The following is a 16747-nucleotide window of genomic DNA, read 5'->3' as shown; positions in this document are numbered from 1 at the left end:
GTAGAGACAGGGTTTCACCGTGTTAGCCAGGATGGTCTCGATCTCCTGACCTCGTGATCCGCCCATCTCGGCCTCCCAAAGTGCTGGGATTACAGGCGTGAGCCACCATGTCCGGCCTTTTTCTTTTCTTTTTTTTTCTTTTTTAAAATTTTTTAATTGTATCTTTAGTAGAGATGGGGTTTCACTATGTTGGCCGGGCTGGTCGCGAACTCCCGACCTTATGATCCACCTGCCTCAGCCTCCAAACATGCTGGGATTACAGGTGTGAGCCACTGCGCCCGGCCTGGCTGTGGCAATTTCTTAAAGTAAGACAACAAGAAGTTTGCCACCACTCCCCTTGTTACAAAAGACTTCCCTGCAGCATGTGACACTGACCGCATTATACCCAAAGTAGAACTTCTCTGGAAATTGGAATCAATCCTTTCAAACCCTGCTGTTGTATTATCAACTAAGTTTATGTAATATTCTAAATTCTTTGCCAGCATTTCAACAGTGTCCATAGCCTTTTCACCAGGAGTAGATTCCATCTCAGGAGACCACCTTCTTTGCTCACCCCTAAGAAGCAGCTCCACATCTGTTCAAGTTTGATGATGAGATTGAAGCTCTTCAGCCACATTTTCAGGCTCCACTCCTGATCCTATTTTTCTTGCTGTTTCTGCCACATCTGAGTTATTTCCTTCACTGAAGTCTTAAAACCTTCAAAGTCATCCATGAGAGTTGAAATCAACTTCTTCCAAACTACTGTTAATTAACTGTTAACATTCTGACCTCCTCCCATGACTCATGAATGTTCTCCATGACATCTGGAATGGTGACTCCTCTCCAGAAGGTTTGCAATTTACTTTGCCCAGATCCACTGGAGGCATCACTGCCTATGTTAGCTATGGCATTACAAAATGTATTTATGTATTTTTTTTCTTTTTTTTTTTTTTTGAGACAGTCTTGCTCTGTTGCCTAGGCTGGAGTGCAGTGGCATGATCTAGGCTCAATGAAACCTCCACCTCTCGGGTTTGAGCAATTCTCGTCTCAGCCTCCCAAGTAGCTGGGACTACAGGCACATGCCACCACACCCAGCTAATTTTTGTATTTTTAGTAGAGACAGGGTTTCACCATACTGGTCAGGCTGGTCTCGAACTCCTGACCTCAGGTGATCCGCCCGCCTTGGCCTCTCAAAGTGCTGGGATGACAGGTGTAAGCCACCATGCCCAGCCCAAAATGCATTTCTTAAATAAGACTTGAAAGTCGAAATTACTCCTCGATCCATGGGCTGTAGCACGGATGTTGTCTTAGCAGGCAAGAAAGGAACATGAATCTCCTTGCACATCTCCATCAGAGCTCTTGGGTGATCAGGTGCATTGTCAAAGAACAGTAATATTTTGAAAGAATTTTTGTTTTCTGAGCAGTACGTGTCGACAGTGGGCTTAAAATACTCAGGAAACTGTGTTGTAAATACGTGGTGCACAGATGTGCTGTCAGCCAGGCTCTGTTGTTTCATTTCTAGAGCACAGGCAGAGTAGGTGCCGCTGCCACAGCAGGCACTCCAGGGGGAGGAAGAGTTGTAAAAACCTCCATCAAATTCAGCAAAATACTACTCAATGCAGCAAAACCGGCTTCGTGTTTCTTAACTGAATTAGCCTTTTGGTATATAAGGTGTGATGATTAGCATGATTCTTAAGGACCCTAGGATTTTCAGAAGGGTAAATGCGCATTGGATTCAACTTCACGTCACCAGCTGCATTAGCCCCTAACCCTTTTATGTTACAGGATTAGCTTTCCTTAAACCTCATGAATCAACCTCTGCTAGTTTGCAACTTTTCTTCTGCAGTTTCCTCATCTCTCTCAGTCTTTATAGAATTGGAGAGAGATGGGGCCTTGTTCTGGGTTGGGCTTTGGCTTAACGCAAGGTTGTGGCTGGTTTGATCTATCCAGACCACTCAAACTTTCTCTGTCTCAGCAAAGGCTGTTTCGCCTTCTTACTATTTGTGTGTTTAGTGGGGTTGCACTTTTATTTCCTTTGCATTCACAATTTAGCTAACTGTTTGGTGCAAGAGGCTTAGCTTTCGGCCTATATCCACTTTTGACATGCCTTCCTCACTAAGCTTCTGGGTTTTGATTTAAAGTGAGAGACACATTACTCTTCCACTTGAACATTTAGGGGCCACTGCAGGGTTATTAACTGGTCTAGTTTCGATATTGTTGTGTCTCAGGCAGGCCTGAGGAGAGGGAGACACAAGGGGGAATGGACAGTTGGTGGAGCAGTCAGAACACACATTTATTATGTTTGGTATCTTGTATGTGTGCAGTTCATTGTTCCTCAACACAATGATAATGGTAATATCAAACATCACTAACTACATATCACCATAACAAATACAATAACAAAATGTGAGAAATATTTGAGAATCACCAAAATGTGACACAAATACAGAGTGTGAGCATATGTTGTTGGACAATGGCACCGAGAGACTTGCTTGACATAGGGGTTGCCACAAAACTTGCATAAAAAAGGCAATGTCTTCAAAGCACATTAAAGCAAAGCACACAAAAAACCGGGGTGAGCCTGTGTCTACGCCGACATCTCTGTACACTCCCTACTGGTCCCGCTCCTCTGAAGGACCCTGACTAACATGGGGCCTGAGAACGTATTTCAGAGAAACAAAGATAGGGGATATTTTCCCCTTAGGTTTCTTAAAAAGAAAAACAACAACACTTTCTTGAGTTATGATTAACACAAAAAGCTGTCAAATGGGATTCCTGAACAATGTGCTAGAACAGGCTATTTCTAAATGCAGATTATTCAAAGACCCTGTGAGTCTGAGTGTGTGAGACGGAAGGCCGTCCATCTTCCCACGTGCTCAGAGCTGAGCCTGTACTCACACACCAGCACGGCTCCCCCTTCCAAATGCTTACCCCATCCGAGGTCATGTGCCTCATGGGCGCTGTGCCCCTCCCTCTGCTGCCTGCCAGGCCACCGTTACTGTCAAGCACTCACTTGAGAGTCCCGTCGGGGTTCTCCACGATGACCGCACTGGTGTGGCCCAGGACAAAGCCCGGAATCCAGCCCTCGGCTGCGGGGCACTGGTCAGTGGCGGCTCGGAACACCAGAAACATGTTCTGCTGGTTGCTGGCCAGAATTTGAACGACCTCTCCTTGGTAGACGTTGATCTCATCCTCCTTCACTGCCGTGTAATCGTGTGTCACCAACATGGTGGAGATGTTGCTACTGCTGCTGCTTTCACTCTGCAGAGGGACAGAGGAAGACAGAGAAAGGCAGGGAGGAACTGAAACGAGACCTGATCACATGAAATCCCTTGTCAGTGTGCCCCGTGGCACCACGACCCTGTGCAGGGCTCACCAGGCCGGCACTGAGAAACTTTCAACGTTTCCTTTACCCTCTGGCTAACTATGTGCATCTATTTCAATAACTGAAAATGCAATTTCTCTAAAAATCAGTTTAGGGATGCTCTTAAAAAATTCACTGCAATAATGACTCTCTGGTTTTGGAAGCTCGTTGCTGACATGCTTAATCATTTCTACTTCTTCTCTTTAAAAAGAAGAACATGGAAACCCTGAACGTAAATCTATCACTATTCTGCTTGTATGGAGAGTGACTCTGTCTCCAGCGTGTGAACTTGCTGGGTGTCACTCTTAGGAGCTTGCATGACTCAAGTGTCCCCAAGGCTCTGCTGTTACGGGAACACATCACAAAACATCCCAGTGCTGCTCGCCACAGGTGCTGTGATTCAAGCTTTGGGAACGGATTCTGGTGTGGGATGTGTACCCCCACCCTTATGCCGCTGCCCCCGTGGGACCCGATCTCTTCAGTCACAGGGCTGACATGCAGCAGGAACTCAGTATGTGGTGAGTGGCCCAGCCCATGAGGCAGGATTGCAATAGCAAGACAGAGAAGATTTCTTAAGGCCCTACCCATGCCACACACAGAGTGGTGGCAGCTGCTGAGGAGAAGAAACACAAACGGCAGTGTTTGTTCCAAACTCCCAACTAGTGTGTGGCCTATGGTTCTGGGTGGAGAAGAAATGCAGATCCCCTGACAACTCCTGAAGCTGTATCTTGCCCAAGTCCCCTCTATCTAGTCAGGACATGAGAAACAGCATCTGGTGCCTCGTTCCCGTGAACTTGTGCTCAAAGGCTTCCTTCCACTGAGGGTACTATCGGGATGTTCATGGATTCCCAAGACTCCAAAGGTGCTAGCTTCTGCTGGGCTCTCTGATGCCCTGGGCAGATCCCGGGTGAGTGCAGATGCAATTAGTCAGACAACCCTGCTCTACCGCCTTTCAGCCCTGGTCTACTGAGCCAGTATCAGGACATGCTGGAGCAGGTGGTGGACTGCTGTAGCTGGCCAAGAGGACCAGAGAGGAGAGACCTCCAGCCCTCCTCCATGAGGTCAAGCCTGAGAAAGCCATATACACCAGCCACTGGGAATTCCAGGTGCCAGGGCTATGAATCTAGACCTGTGGTGCATACTTAAAACATGGCGGTGCTGCCTAGCTCCTGTTCCTTGTCTCTGCCGTGGAGGAGTCTGCTTCCTGTTCTTGTCCCTGTGGGTGCCCACTGGTTGCCTGTGGCTCCTCAGCAAAAAAGGATGCTGTACAGGGCAGGCTTTGGCTTGTGCATACTCATTTATGCATTATACTTTTAGCATGGACTTTAGTATTCTGACTTATATGGCAATGCTCAAGAGTTTTGACATTACAAAGCTAAATTTCCAAGAATATTAAAAAAAAAAAACCAACTTCTGCAGCATAGCTGCTTTTGGTAATATACCAAGCTACATTCTCATAATTAGAGCATTTTGCTACTACAATCATAACTACTAGTATTTTCTGAGCACCTCCTATGTACTAGGCATTTCAAGTCTATCCTACTTAATTCTCACCAACACCCCCCCAGTGGGCGTGGTTATCAGTCTCTCAGAGTGGAAGGTCAGTGAGCTGGCACTGGCCACTTGGCCTGTGCAAGAAAGGCAGGACTGGAGTGACTGCAATGTGTGTGCACTTTTATTGCTGCCCAATAAAGGAGGCCAAAAGGCCAGACCACAGAGCCACAGGAAGGACTGGTGCAGTCATGGTTTGGTTGATCCACACGCATGTCACTCCTGCTCTCAGCAGAGCTTTGCAGAAGCTGCACATCTAAAGGGAGAAGGAGCCGGGCTGTGGGCTGGGTACAGCTGCTTGACTGTGACCACAGACAGCTTGACAGAAGTGGTCAAGGAGGAAGGAGGCCTTTGCAGATCTCCAGGGGGACAGAAGTGCAAATACGTGGGGGCCGGGCAGGGCTGTGGCCCCTTCTAACTGATATACTTCAGAGTCCTGGAGGGCATTTTTTTTTTTTTTTTTTGAGACGGAGTCTCCCTCTGTCATCCAGGCTGGAGTGCAATGGCGTGATCTTCCGAGTTCAAGCAATTCTCCTGCCTCAGTCTCCCAAGTAGCTGGGACTACAGGTGCGTGCCACCATGCTGGGCTAATATTTTTTTATTTTTAGTAGAGATGGGGTTTCATCATGCTGGCCTCGAACTCCTGACCTTGTGATCCACCCGTCTCAGCCTCCCAAAGCGCTGGGATTACAGGTGTGAGCCGCTGTGCCCAGCCTGGAGAGCATTTTTAAAGCCCCACTTCGGAGCTCTGGAGTCTTCCTAGGCCTCTAGGGCCTTTCTGTAAGGCATTTTGACTTGTCTGAAATCCTGTTCAGTGAGTTCCCTTTCCAGGTTCCCTGCCACATGAGAACAAGTGGGAAGAGGAAGAGAGAAAGCAAAGGCAACTTTCCCAACCTAAAGCTCACGGGAACATGTGCCCTCTGCAGACTGCGCCTTGGCTTCACAGAGAGCATTCGGGATGCAGCCAGGGTGTGGCCATTTTTCATGTCTTCTCACGCATGTCCAGAGAAGACTGGCATTGGTTCCTGTCTTGGAGCAGTTGAAGTGTTAATTTTGAAACAGAGCCTCTGAAGTCTCCTGTGCTGAATGGAAATGTGTCCAGGCTATGATGAGCTCCAGATGCTAACTGGCAGATTCAGTGAGGGTCACAGCTATAAGGCCACACCTGGATATTGAGTATCCAACTAAGTGCTGATGGGTATAGCCCGTCACTGGGTTGACTGCATCTCCCCATCACTCCCCAGCAGACTCAAATCTGTGCTCACCCACCTAGCATACTTGTCTACCTAGCATGTCCAACTTAACTGAAAGGCCGCCTTGTTCTGCAGGACACAGTACGGTGGCCATGACAGCGGATGCCTACCCGGCCATTCAATTGTAAATAAATGTATTAAGACCCATTTGTTAATTTCTTCCCCAATTAAATATAGAGTTTAACAAAATACATAACAAAAAATAGTAGGAAAGGATAAGACCAAGTCAAACCAATGAAGGCATTAATAAGTCCAGAGGAAAGAGAAAGACATGCAAAAGCTAGATTTTTTTTTAATATAAAGAGAGACACAGACCCTTTTAGAGAAATGTATTTAAAAATTTATAAAGCGTTCAAACATACACTCATTAGAACAGTTCTATTCACTCACGCATGCCTTCAGGAAAGTGTTACGGGCCAGGCCATCTGCCCTGTAGGAAACAGGTGGGTAGGGCAGTGAGGAAGCAGGAAACAGAGGGAAAACCCACCACAGCAACCCTTGTGCTTGAGACGGCAGCATGAGTGATGGGCCAAAGGAGGCCAGAGCCCAGCAGGCCGCAGGGACCGGCCCCAGCCTGCACTGCAGAGCCGCCTCGCCAGGTGCCCCAGAGCAGTCTCTGTCTTCCAGAGCAACACGGTGACGTAAAGCGTTCCCAGTGGACAGATTCTTTCCCCCCATTTTGTCATCTTAGTTTGCTTTGAGTTGCTGTTGGAAGTTTTCTTGAGGGAATGGTCTTCCCCAGCAGATGAGTCAAAAATGCCGCAAAGATAATTTAAGGCATAAAAGAGCAAAACCAAGCGATGAGCAAAAAGCTTAAAGTGTACAGGTTTCAATTTAAACAGGAGGTAGAGAGCAGGGAAAAGGACCCCTCCAAAAAATAGGTGCGTGAGGAAAGGCAGAGGTTAAAAAAGAAAGTTCCAAGAAGATATTCTGCTGGCTGGAAACGGAAGAAACCAAAAGACGCTGCGTTGAGAAGGTTAATGATCGGCTTGCTCTTATTAGAAGACACGAACAAAGCAAGGAGTAGTTAGTAGAGCCATGGGCCGGCCTGCAGGAGGGTTAGCCCGGTCCGGGGTAGAGGCCGCAGCGGGCGGCGGAGAGCGCTGGGCAGCCGAGTTAGTGAGGACAGCCGCGGCGGCGTTTAGAGGAGCTGGCGGGACAGAGGCAGGGGGGCGGGCGGGCGCGGGCCCCCCGACGCGCTTACCCCGTTGCTCTGGGTGGACTGCACGGACTGCTCGCTGGCCGACGAGCACGTGCTCATGCGGTCAGTGTCCTTGCCGGGGGCCGCGTGGCGGGGTGTCTGCCGCTGGAGGGAGTCGCTGTCCCCCGGGAAGGTGAAGGAGCCGGGCCGGCTGGCGGGGGAGGCGGGGATGGAGCTCCAGAAGGAGCCCCCCTTCTGCAGGGGGCTGCTGGGGGGGAAGGGCTCCTTGCCGAGAGGCGAAGGGACCGCGCTGGAGAGCGGCGAGTTCAGCGGTGACGCGGCCCCAGGCCGGGGCTTCCCAAGCGGCAGGGCGCCCAAGCTTGCGCGCGCGTCCTTGGCGTGGGCGTCTGGGCTCGGCCCCGAGGCGTTCGCGGCGCATTTCCTGGGGCTCTCCAGCACCTTCATCTTGGGGATCGGCTCCGCTTCTCGCTCGGACCCCTCAGAGTCCGCGCCGGGGGGCCGCCTGCTGGGCGCGCTGGGGCCGGCCTCAGGGGCCGCGCCGGGGGTAGGCAGAGAGGGCCCGGGGGTGGACGTACCTGACATCTTGTCTGCCTCTGCCTGGCTCGAGGCTGCAGAGGAGACCAGCACGGGGGGGTGGTGTCGGACAGGCTGGGGGATCCGGGAGGGCCGGCTCCTGCTCGTGCTGGGGGCACCACCGCAGCTGCCGGGGCCGCCACTGTGGCCGCTGCTGCCACTGGGGGCCCCGCTGCCGCCGCTGCCCCCACCCCCGCCGCTGCCCCCGCTGCCGCCGCCGCCCCCGCTGTGGTTCCTCTGGTACTCGATTGGCGATGTCAAGGCTGTAAGACAAGACAGCGAGAAGCTGGGTCAGGGCACCAAGGAGCACGCTGCCGGGTGAGGAAGGAACAGGACCCACCCTGGGATGGGTCATGGGGCAGCCACCCGTGCAGGGGTGCAGAGCAACTCCACCTATCAGTAGAGCTAGAAGAGGCCCCTGCTTGCCAAGGGACTGGGATGTCCGCTGAGTGCAGCGGGCTTACTAAGGGGCTGCATTCCTCAGCACATCCCGGACAAAGGGCCAGTATGGACCGGAAGACCAAGGCAACAGATTTGAGTAGAACTCCTCCAGCTACCAACTGCCTTCCGCAAAGCTCTTTCCTAAACCAGAGTCCTGGGGTGAAAAAGAAACCCTGGGGCTGCCGTGGAGGTGGTTTCACAGACTACCTCTGCTCTGCAGGCTGAACACAGCCCCGAGAGAAGCTAAGGCGCTCCCCAAGGCCCCTGGGACGGGAGGCTGTCCCATCTCTTGACTTGGGTGTCTGAGTTTTCTTACATCTTCATTGTAGAAAAACATAGGAATCAGGCCAAAATAACATATATGGAAACATGAACAAACTCTTGAAGTGTTAAAGCCTTTGAAAAATACGACAAGCAGATTGCAGCCCCCCAGCCCCAGGCATGTGTGAGCAAGCACTGTGGAGCCAGAGGCAGTTTACAAACTCTGTGCTGGCCACAGCCTCTTCCAGGAGTAAGGGGTGTGCAAGAAGCAGGTGCAAGGGTCCCAGGCTCCCACCCCGTTAGCGATCTCCTTTAATCCTCTGCGATAGCTATTATTAGTTCCTTAACTGAGTGGGTGTCAAGTAAACTTTGACATCATAGACCATGCGTGCAATCTGGGGGTAGGTCATTCTATTTTAAAGACAGTGATGAAAATTTAGAGCATTCTCAATTCCAAGCTAGGGATTGGAACTAAATGCACCACATAAAAACAATACATTAAACCTCTTCGGTGCCCGAGGAACTGTCCCTCCCTATCCTCAAGCGCCCACCCCTAGCTGCAGATGTAAACGATTATCAGCTTGCAAGCAGGATGGAAATTTGGAGTTAACATCCAGGCAGCAGATAACACTTGGTTAAAAATGCCATGAAGCTTGAGATTTTTCACTGAGTGCCTATGTTCCTGGCTCTTGAATGTCATGCAAGGTGTAGAGGTGGCTTTCTTGTGACAGAGAACATTACAACATCCTATTGAGCTTGCGCAGGCATAGATGCAGAACATGAATATGAACATGAAGGAAAGAACCCAGAAGACACAGATGATATGGGCACATAGCTTCCAACTGAATTCTCAAAGTTCTTCGCTGATCACCAAATTAAAAGCTAGTGTTGAAGCCAACAGTTGCAAAGAGATCAAATACATTAAGAGGCAATGAAAGGATAGGGTGGCCATGCCTGCTGTGTTCTGCAGCATCTCTGCAATCCCTCAAGTCATGGAAGCAGGGCAGGACCGAACTGTCAGTTTTTTTTTTTTTTTTGAGACGGAGTTTCACTCTTGTTGCCCAGGCTGTAGTGCAATGGTGTGATCTCAGCTCACTGCAATCTCCACCTTCCGGGTTCAAGTGATTCTCCTGCCTCAGCCTCCTGAGTAGCTGGGATTACAGGCATGCACCACCACGCCCAGCTAATTTTTTTGTATTTTTAGTAGAGACAAGGTTTCTCCATGTTGGTCAGGCTGATCTCAAACTCCTGACCTCAGGTGATCTGCCTACCTCCGCCTCCCAAAGTGCTGGGATTATAGGCTTGAGCCACCGCGCCTGGCCCCCGTCTCTTATTTTTTTAATGGGGAATGGAGGTGTGGGTGTGCAAGTCCCTTGTGAATGTCTCTGGCCAGTGCCATCTTCCTGGTGTTCTTCGTGCAAACTCCTCTTCCTAGGACAGGGCCCTCACACATGTTATGTGTGGGACAGTGTGGCTACGAGGGGCACAGACCAACAGCCAGATGGCCACTCTGCATCCTGACTCTGCCCTCAACAACTTGTGGGACTCGAGGCAAATTACTCAGCCACTCAGTGCCCCAGCTTTCTCATCTGTAAAGAGGGGATAATAAAAGTACTACTGGCCACACAGGGTGGTTGTGAAGATGAAATAAAGCAGTATCTAGGCAGTGCCTGAAGAGTGGTGAGTGCTAAGTTCTGTCATTACTATGGATATGAATGGGAGAGGGAAGATAAATACAAGTGAGTACATTAGGAAAGAAAGCACACATCTAGTAACAGAACACATATTACCATTTAAAAAATTGCGCTGGTTTTCTAAAATTTGGTTGATTTCATGGATCCAAGTTTGCCGGACACTTGGACTAGATGAATGCAAAATGAAGGTCTCTACCACGTCACCCGTCCTTGATGTCAGAGCAAATTTACAGGGATCATTTTCCACATTTTCCTCCAGGCAAAGGCAACTCACCTTAAAAAAAAAAAAAAAAAGAAAGCATTATTCATAATAGCTAACAGGTGGAAAGGAAGCAAGCCCTATGTCCATTGACTGATGAATGGACCAAGCAAATGTGGGCTATGTGGACAGTTTTTCAGCCTTAATGAGGAAAGAAATTCCAACATACACTATGACACGGATGAACCTTGGAGACGTTATGCTAAGTCAAATATGCCAGTTCCAAAATACAAGTATTGTTATGATTTCATTTACAGGAGGTCCTTAGAGCACTCAAATGTGGGAATAGACAGGGTGGAGGTTGCCAGGGGCTTGGGAATGGGGAAGTGGGGAGTTACTGTTTAATGGGTCCAGGGCTTTAGCTCTGCAAGATGAAGAGTTGTGAAGACATGATGGTGATGGCTACACAACATGAATGCTCTTAATCCCACAGAGCTAGGCAATTAAAGACGGCACATTTATGTTATGTGTATTTTACCACAATAAAAAATTAAAGCACATTGATCTCCACTGGCCAAGAGCAAAGTGAAGTTCATCCTACCTCAATCCTGAAACAAGCACTTTTCAGTTGAACTGCCATTTTTACTGCCTCAGAAAACACCTGAAGCTTTTCAATGCCTCTTAACTGAGGTACATGGGGATTACAAGGCTGTTAAACTAACTAATAGTTTGAACAAACAGCCTGAACAATTAACTAGAAATATGGGTCTGGGATTACCTGTTTCCCAAACCCCTCTATGATGCCTCAGTATTTATCTCTTACTTCCCAGGGAGTAAATGACACCATTAAACAAATCTCAAATATCAATATTTGATAACCAATTTTATAACCTGTTATAAAAGTGTATATGATATCATGATTAAAATACGTCAGAGAATTTTACAAAAACAGTATGTAAAAAATATATATGAAATTCCTACGGTGCTGGAGTGATTTTCTGACGAAAGACTTGTGAGAAGAATGGGTAGGCAGTTCTCAGGGGATGGGTGCAGTGCAGGGGATGGATGGGTGCAGTGCAGGGGTTGGGAGTAGTTCAGATGATGGCTGCAGTCCAGGGGATGGGTGCAGCTCAGCGTATGGGTGCAGTTCAGCGTATGGGTGCACAGTTGAGGTGATGGGTGCACAGTTCGGATGATGGCTGCCGTCCAGGGGATGGGTGCAGTTCAGAATATAGGCGCAGCTCAGGGGATGGGCACACAGTTCAGGGGATGGGTGGAGGCTCAGGTGTAGTGGTGAGCCCAGAAGGTCTGTGCCTGACATGGCCTCAGGGTAAGGGGCCTCAAAAGGCAGAGTCTGGAGGGGCAGGTGGGTGGTGGGAGGTGTGAGGGCCCGCAGCCCAGCCTCATGCAGAGGCAGCCTCCTTCCCCAGCTGTCTGGTTCCAGAGCCTTCCTAGGTGCTGGTGGGCAGAGACCCCCCAGCCTGGCATCTGTGCCCGTGGACAGACCCACCCCAGGTTTAGAAAAGTGAAGGCTGCTGGGGACAGTCAACAAAAGCCTGAGCAGGGAGCCGGATGGGGAAGGATGCAATGTTCTGCCTGTGTGCTGTGATGCCCGCAGATGTGCACGGTCTGAGAGTTCCCCTTCCCTGACGGTGTAGGACAGGAGGCCCTACCAAAAGGAAGTGCATCTCCCTTCTGACCTCAGGCTCTGCACAGCTGCAGAGCCAGGAGGACCCTGGCGGGGGCGTGTATCTCCCAGGAGTCATCTGCCGGGACCTCAGGCCTGCCCTCTGCTCTCCTCTACCTCACCCTTGGTTTGTCCCTTTTATAGACTTGAGGGCCATTTGCAATTATTTTCTTTGTCCCTTTGTCTTCCTTTCCTATTAGAGGATAAGCTACATCAGGGCAGGGAGGGCATCCAACTGGGCCATTCCTGGAGCCCTCACGTCGGCTGCTGAGTGCTCAGTACCTCCTTGGTGAGTGGGGGAAGAGAAGAAGATACCGAGTTAGCTTCTTCTCTGATCACAGAACAATCCCCCAAATCCGTGCTATCAAATTTAAACCAGTTTTCCATGGTCCTAGAGAAGGCGGTGCATAAACACTACCCATGACCAGTCCTCATCTAAGAATGAATGGCTGTGGTCACACAGAGGTGTGCACAAGACATTAGCCACTCAAGAACACAGACGGTAAAAAGAGAAATGGGTGAATTCAAAGGCTCTGAAATATACTAGAAAATTCTCAAATACTTAAACCAAGCATCAGGGTATGTCATCATTAAAAGGAAACAGTGTTTATTGGAGTGATGGGTACATGCGCTGGCACAGAGAAAACACACACAGACACACATTACCTTGATACTGTTCTTAAACAGGAATCCTGGCATGGAGAAGCCCTTCTTTTTATCAAGTGGCTCACTGAATATGACGATCTGCTCAAAGAGGAAGATGCGCCTCTCTCTGCAGCGAGGCAGAAGTCCTGCATCTTGGTCTGTGACCAAGAATGTGTCCTGCAAGAGCAGTTTACCCTGGGCAACGATTTTCCCCTAAAACAAGAAATAAAGGGGGAAAAGGAAGGGGAGAAGAAAACATTGCATTCTAAATTATCTGAAGCTCTGTTTTCTTTCGATTTCCTCCTATAGAATAATGTATTTTTCTTTTATTAATTTACGGAGCTTAATTTTTTTTTTCTTTTACTATTCTTGGCCCTAAATAGAATAATTATCTAAATAAAATTCTTGCCAATGTTTGTCAAGACCTCTGGCGCCTCAGTTACAGTTACAGATTAAAAGTGGAATTTTAAATGTCTGGTTTATACTAGAACAGTGGTTCTCAAAGTGTGGCCCCTGGGCCACCAGCAGGCCCAGCAGGAAATCATCAGGCATGCAGAGGAGTTTTCAGAAGGCCTCCAGCGGCCTCTGTGTGTGCTTCAGAGAGAACCACAGCACTAGAACTGTCAATGTTAATTCTCTAGCAAAACAGTAGGCAAGAAAATAAAAATTTCTCCCGCCTCCTTAACTCAATAGTCAAATTTTTAAAAGAAGATTCTGGTTCTGAATTCATCCTGAGGATACGTAATAGGTAATACGTAATATGAATAATCTAGCAACTCAAGTAAACGTATCTTAAACTAACGAGGAAGTATCAGGTCCCAGAGATGAGAGAGTGGGGCCTCCTAGGTCCTACTATAGCCATAGCTACCATGGTCTTAAATGCTGAGGAAAGGAAACTCAGTTCTTACACTACTGGGCCCAAGAGACAAAGCCCAGTCCTGCTTGTTTCTGCCATGAGGCGCTGGGCTTTGAGCACAGGCAAGTCCCCAAAAGCAAATCAAACGCACCAAAAAAAAAAGGAAAGAAAATATCCATCAGATTGAAGTAAAGTGAGAGAAGCCAGAAAACCAAGTGAAAAGGATCAGCTTTCTCCCCATGGAGAGAAATAATCCAAGACAAAAGAAAGAGGGAAGGCAGAGGAGCTCTCTTAAAGAACAAGAGCCGCATTACGTCGAATCCTTGCAGCCGCCCCACGTTCATCATGTCGTTGCACCGCCTGGGTACTATGCACATGACTTCCACAGCTCTCTGCGGGAGGGGAGAGAGAAGAGTGGAGGTTCAAGTTCCTCTGGGGAAAATCTGATGTGCTCACCCTCTGACCTGAAGAAGTTCTGTTCTTCTTCCCCACCCCCTAGTGTGCAGGGCTCATGGAGATGCACTGGAGAGACTGTCACCCACTGCTCTGATCCCTCCCAGGGCGAGACCACTGTTAGGAGATACTAGGGGAGTAGGAAAAGAGGCTGGTGGGGATTTGGGGGGGCACAGTCACTGACGCATGTACCTCTAATTCTGATGTATCCAGGCTGGCCTTTTTGGAATACTTGAGGAAGTCCTGCAAGGGAAATGGACAGGACATGATAATGGTGACAAAGACAACAGGAACTGTCCTTTTATTATTTTGTTAAGAGACAGGGTCTCACTATGTTGCTCAAGCTGGTCTTGAACTCCTGGCCCCAAGTGATCCTCTTGCTTCAGCCTCCTGAGTAGCTGGGACTACAGGAATGAGACACTGCACACAAGCTAACCTTTTGACCACTCACACTGTGCCAGACACTTTAGTTCTGAAAGCATTTTTTCTTTTTTTTTTTAATAGACAAGTTCTCACTATGCTGTCCAGGCTGGAGTGCAGTGGCTATTCAAAGGAGCACTCATAGCTCACTGCAGCCTCCAACTCCTTGCCTCAAGCTATCTTCTTGCCTCAAGCTATCTTCCTGCCTCAGCCTCCCAAGTAGCCAGGGCTACAGGTGTGCACCACCAGACCTGTCTGGTGCTTTAGTTCTACTTTATCATATTGCTCTCTCAGTAACACAACAAAAAGGCATTCCTATGTGGATTTCAAGCTGCAGTACACAGAGTCAGACCAGATCTATCTGATGGTTCCTGTTTAACGCAAGACAAACTCTTTGTCCCTCTCTATATCCAGGTCCTAAGTGCTGTATATGAAGGAATCTCATTACACTTGAAGTCACTTTTATCACAGAAAAACATGTGACTCTGCCTTCACTTATGCTTAAGAATTTAAATCAACCAAGCGCTAGTGTTAAGCCAACAGAGAGGAATACAAAGGGATTACAAATTTACTTTTATCCAAGGTTCCAAGAAGATTAGAAAATAATTAAAGTTGATAGAGCAGAAGAAAAATCATTAGCATTCCAAGGTCTGTGGTTGGGGGCAAAAATTCACTTTTACTGATATTTTCATTCCGAACTTGATGTAAATAAAAAATTGAGAAAATTGTTTGAAGTGTTTTCTTAAATTTTTAAGGATTAACTTAACAGAAATAATATACTTGTTACACAAATGATTCCCCTGTCCTACCAAATCCTTCTTTCCCCCACTGAGTCTTAGTTTCTCAGCAAACGCACTCCTGACACCAGAGTCTGTCCCGCCACCTCCTCACCTTCAGTAACAGCTGATACTTCATGATTCTCTGCACTGGTTTGATCAACAGATCCGTGAGCTGCAACCTGTGGCCAAGACGCTGCTTTAAGTCCTGCGGTTTTAAGAGAGAGAAAAGATTGTATGGGCTGTTCATTAAAGGGCAAATTTTTAGTCTTTGTAATTGTCAGAAAGATTACAACACTGGCAGTAAAAGTAACGAGGAAAAAAAAAGCACTAGACTAACTAGAGCTTTGCTAGTTCACAGAATTTCCAAGTTTCACACTTTCACCTGAGTTGTTTTTCAAAGCAGTCTTTTATGCTTGTTTAATGACATTTTTGCAATTGTGTTCTTTTATTCATATAAATATATATATTATTTTTAGGCTACAAGTTTAGAACATAAATTATTCTGGATTTGTAATGAGACTTAAGTGTAACACTTATAAAAACCCTTATTTTTAACAATGACTGCAGTCTTCTGAATGCCAGGGGTATGACCACAGACTAAATTCATACTCATTTCTCGGATTTATAGGAAAGAAACACAGGTTCAGAAGTCTTACCACTCAGGCTAATTTTCTTTTTTTTTTTTTGAGACGGAGTCTGGCTCTGTCGCCCAGGCTGGAGTGCAGTGGCCGGATCTCAGCTCACTGCAAGCTCTCCCTCCCGGGTTTACGCCATTCTCCTGCCTCAGCCTCCCGAGTAGCTGGGACTACAGGCACCCGCCACCTCGCCCGGCTAGTTTTTTAAATTTTTTTAGTAGAGACGGGGTTTCACCGTGTTCGCCAGGATGGTCTCGATCTCCTGACCTCGTGATCCGCCCGTCTCGGCCTCCCAAAGTGCTGGGATTACAGGCTTGAGCCACCGTGCCCGGCCCACTCAGGCTAATTTTCTTTGGAAATTAGTCTCCTGGGAAACCAATGATACTTTAATTTTTGGAAATCAGTTGGAACAAAAGATTCAGAAATACTTTCTGTTTGTATCTTAGATCTTACCTCAAAAAAGGTATCAATGTATTCTGAGACAATGTGCTCAGACTTTGGTTTATTTTGACAATAAACTATGTACATGTGCAACCTTCTCTCCTAGGAATAAAAAAGGCAAACAGTCGGGTTATAACAATGGGAAGCTGGATTAGAATACAAGAGCACACACACATTTCAGCACATTCATAAAGGGAATCATCTTAAAACCAAGCTGCATGGCTAAGGCTCTCGGCAGTAAACCCCAGGTTCATGATGTAGATCAGCATTCTATGGTGGAGCTCCACAACCAGTCCTTCCCCATCACTCCCCACACACCAAACCCTTCACTTTACAGTACCAAATACCGACAAG

General features: G+C 48.0%; 1 protein-coding gene across 4 annotated transcripts in view; it reads right to left on the bottom strand.

Annotated features, from left to right (window-relative positions):
* The window catches only part of TRIO (trio Rho guanine nucleotide exchange factor), a 371755-nt gene that overhangs the window by 14922 nt on the left and 340086 nt on the right, over window positions 1-16747 (bottom strand). For 2 of the 4 annotated variants that reach the window (XM_033178811.1, XM_033178812.1), the window contains exons 42-49: window positions 16406-16495; window positions 15430-15522; window positions 14311-14361; window positions 13980-14057; window positions 12831-13022; window positions 10375-10552; window positions 7352-8145; window positions 2993-3240 (exon numbers count right to left, since the gene is read on the bottom strand). In XM_033178811.1, the coding sequence (XP_033034702.1) occupies window positions 2993-3240; window positions 7352-8145; window positions 10375-10552; window positions 12831-13022; window positions 13980-14057; window positions 14311-14361; window positions 15430-15522; window positions 16406-16495 (1724 nt within the window). Of the gene's footprint in view, window positions 1-2992; window positions 3241-6509; window positions 6578-7351; window positions 8146-10374; window positions 10553-12830; window positions 13023-13979; window positions 14058-14310; window positions 14362-15429; window positions 15523-16405; window positions 16496-16747 lie in introns of those variants that run through there. The other 2 variants (XM_033178814.1, XM_033178813.1) reach the window with 2 other exon arrangements.

The sequence above is a fragment of the Trachypithecus francoisi genome, unplaced genomic scaffold, assembly GCF_009764315.1.
Source record: "Trachypithecus francoisi isolate TF-2019V2 unplaced genomic scaffold, Tfra_2.0 Lachesis_group2, whole genome shotgun sequence".
In the NCBI taxonomy this organism is placed as follows: domain Eukaryota; kingdom Metazoa; phylum Chordata; class Mammalia; order Primates; family Cercopithecidae; genus Trachypithecus; species Trachypithecus francoisi.
Note: the sequence above shows the minus strand (reverse complement) of the source record. Positions and strands in the feature narration are given on the sequence as shown.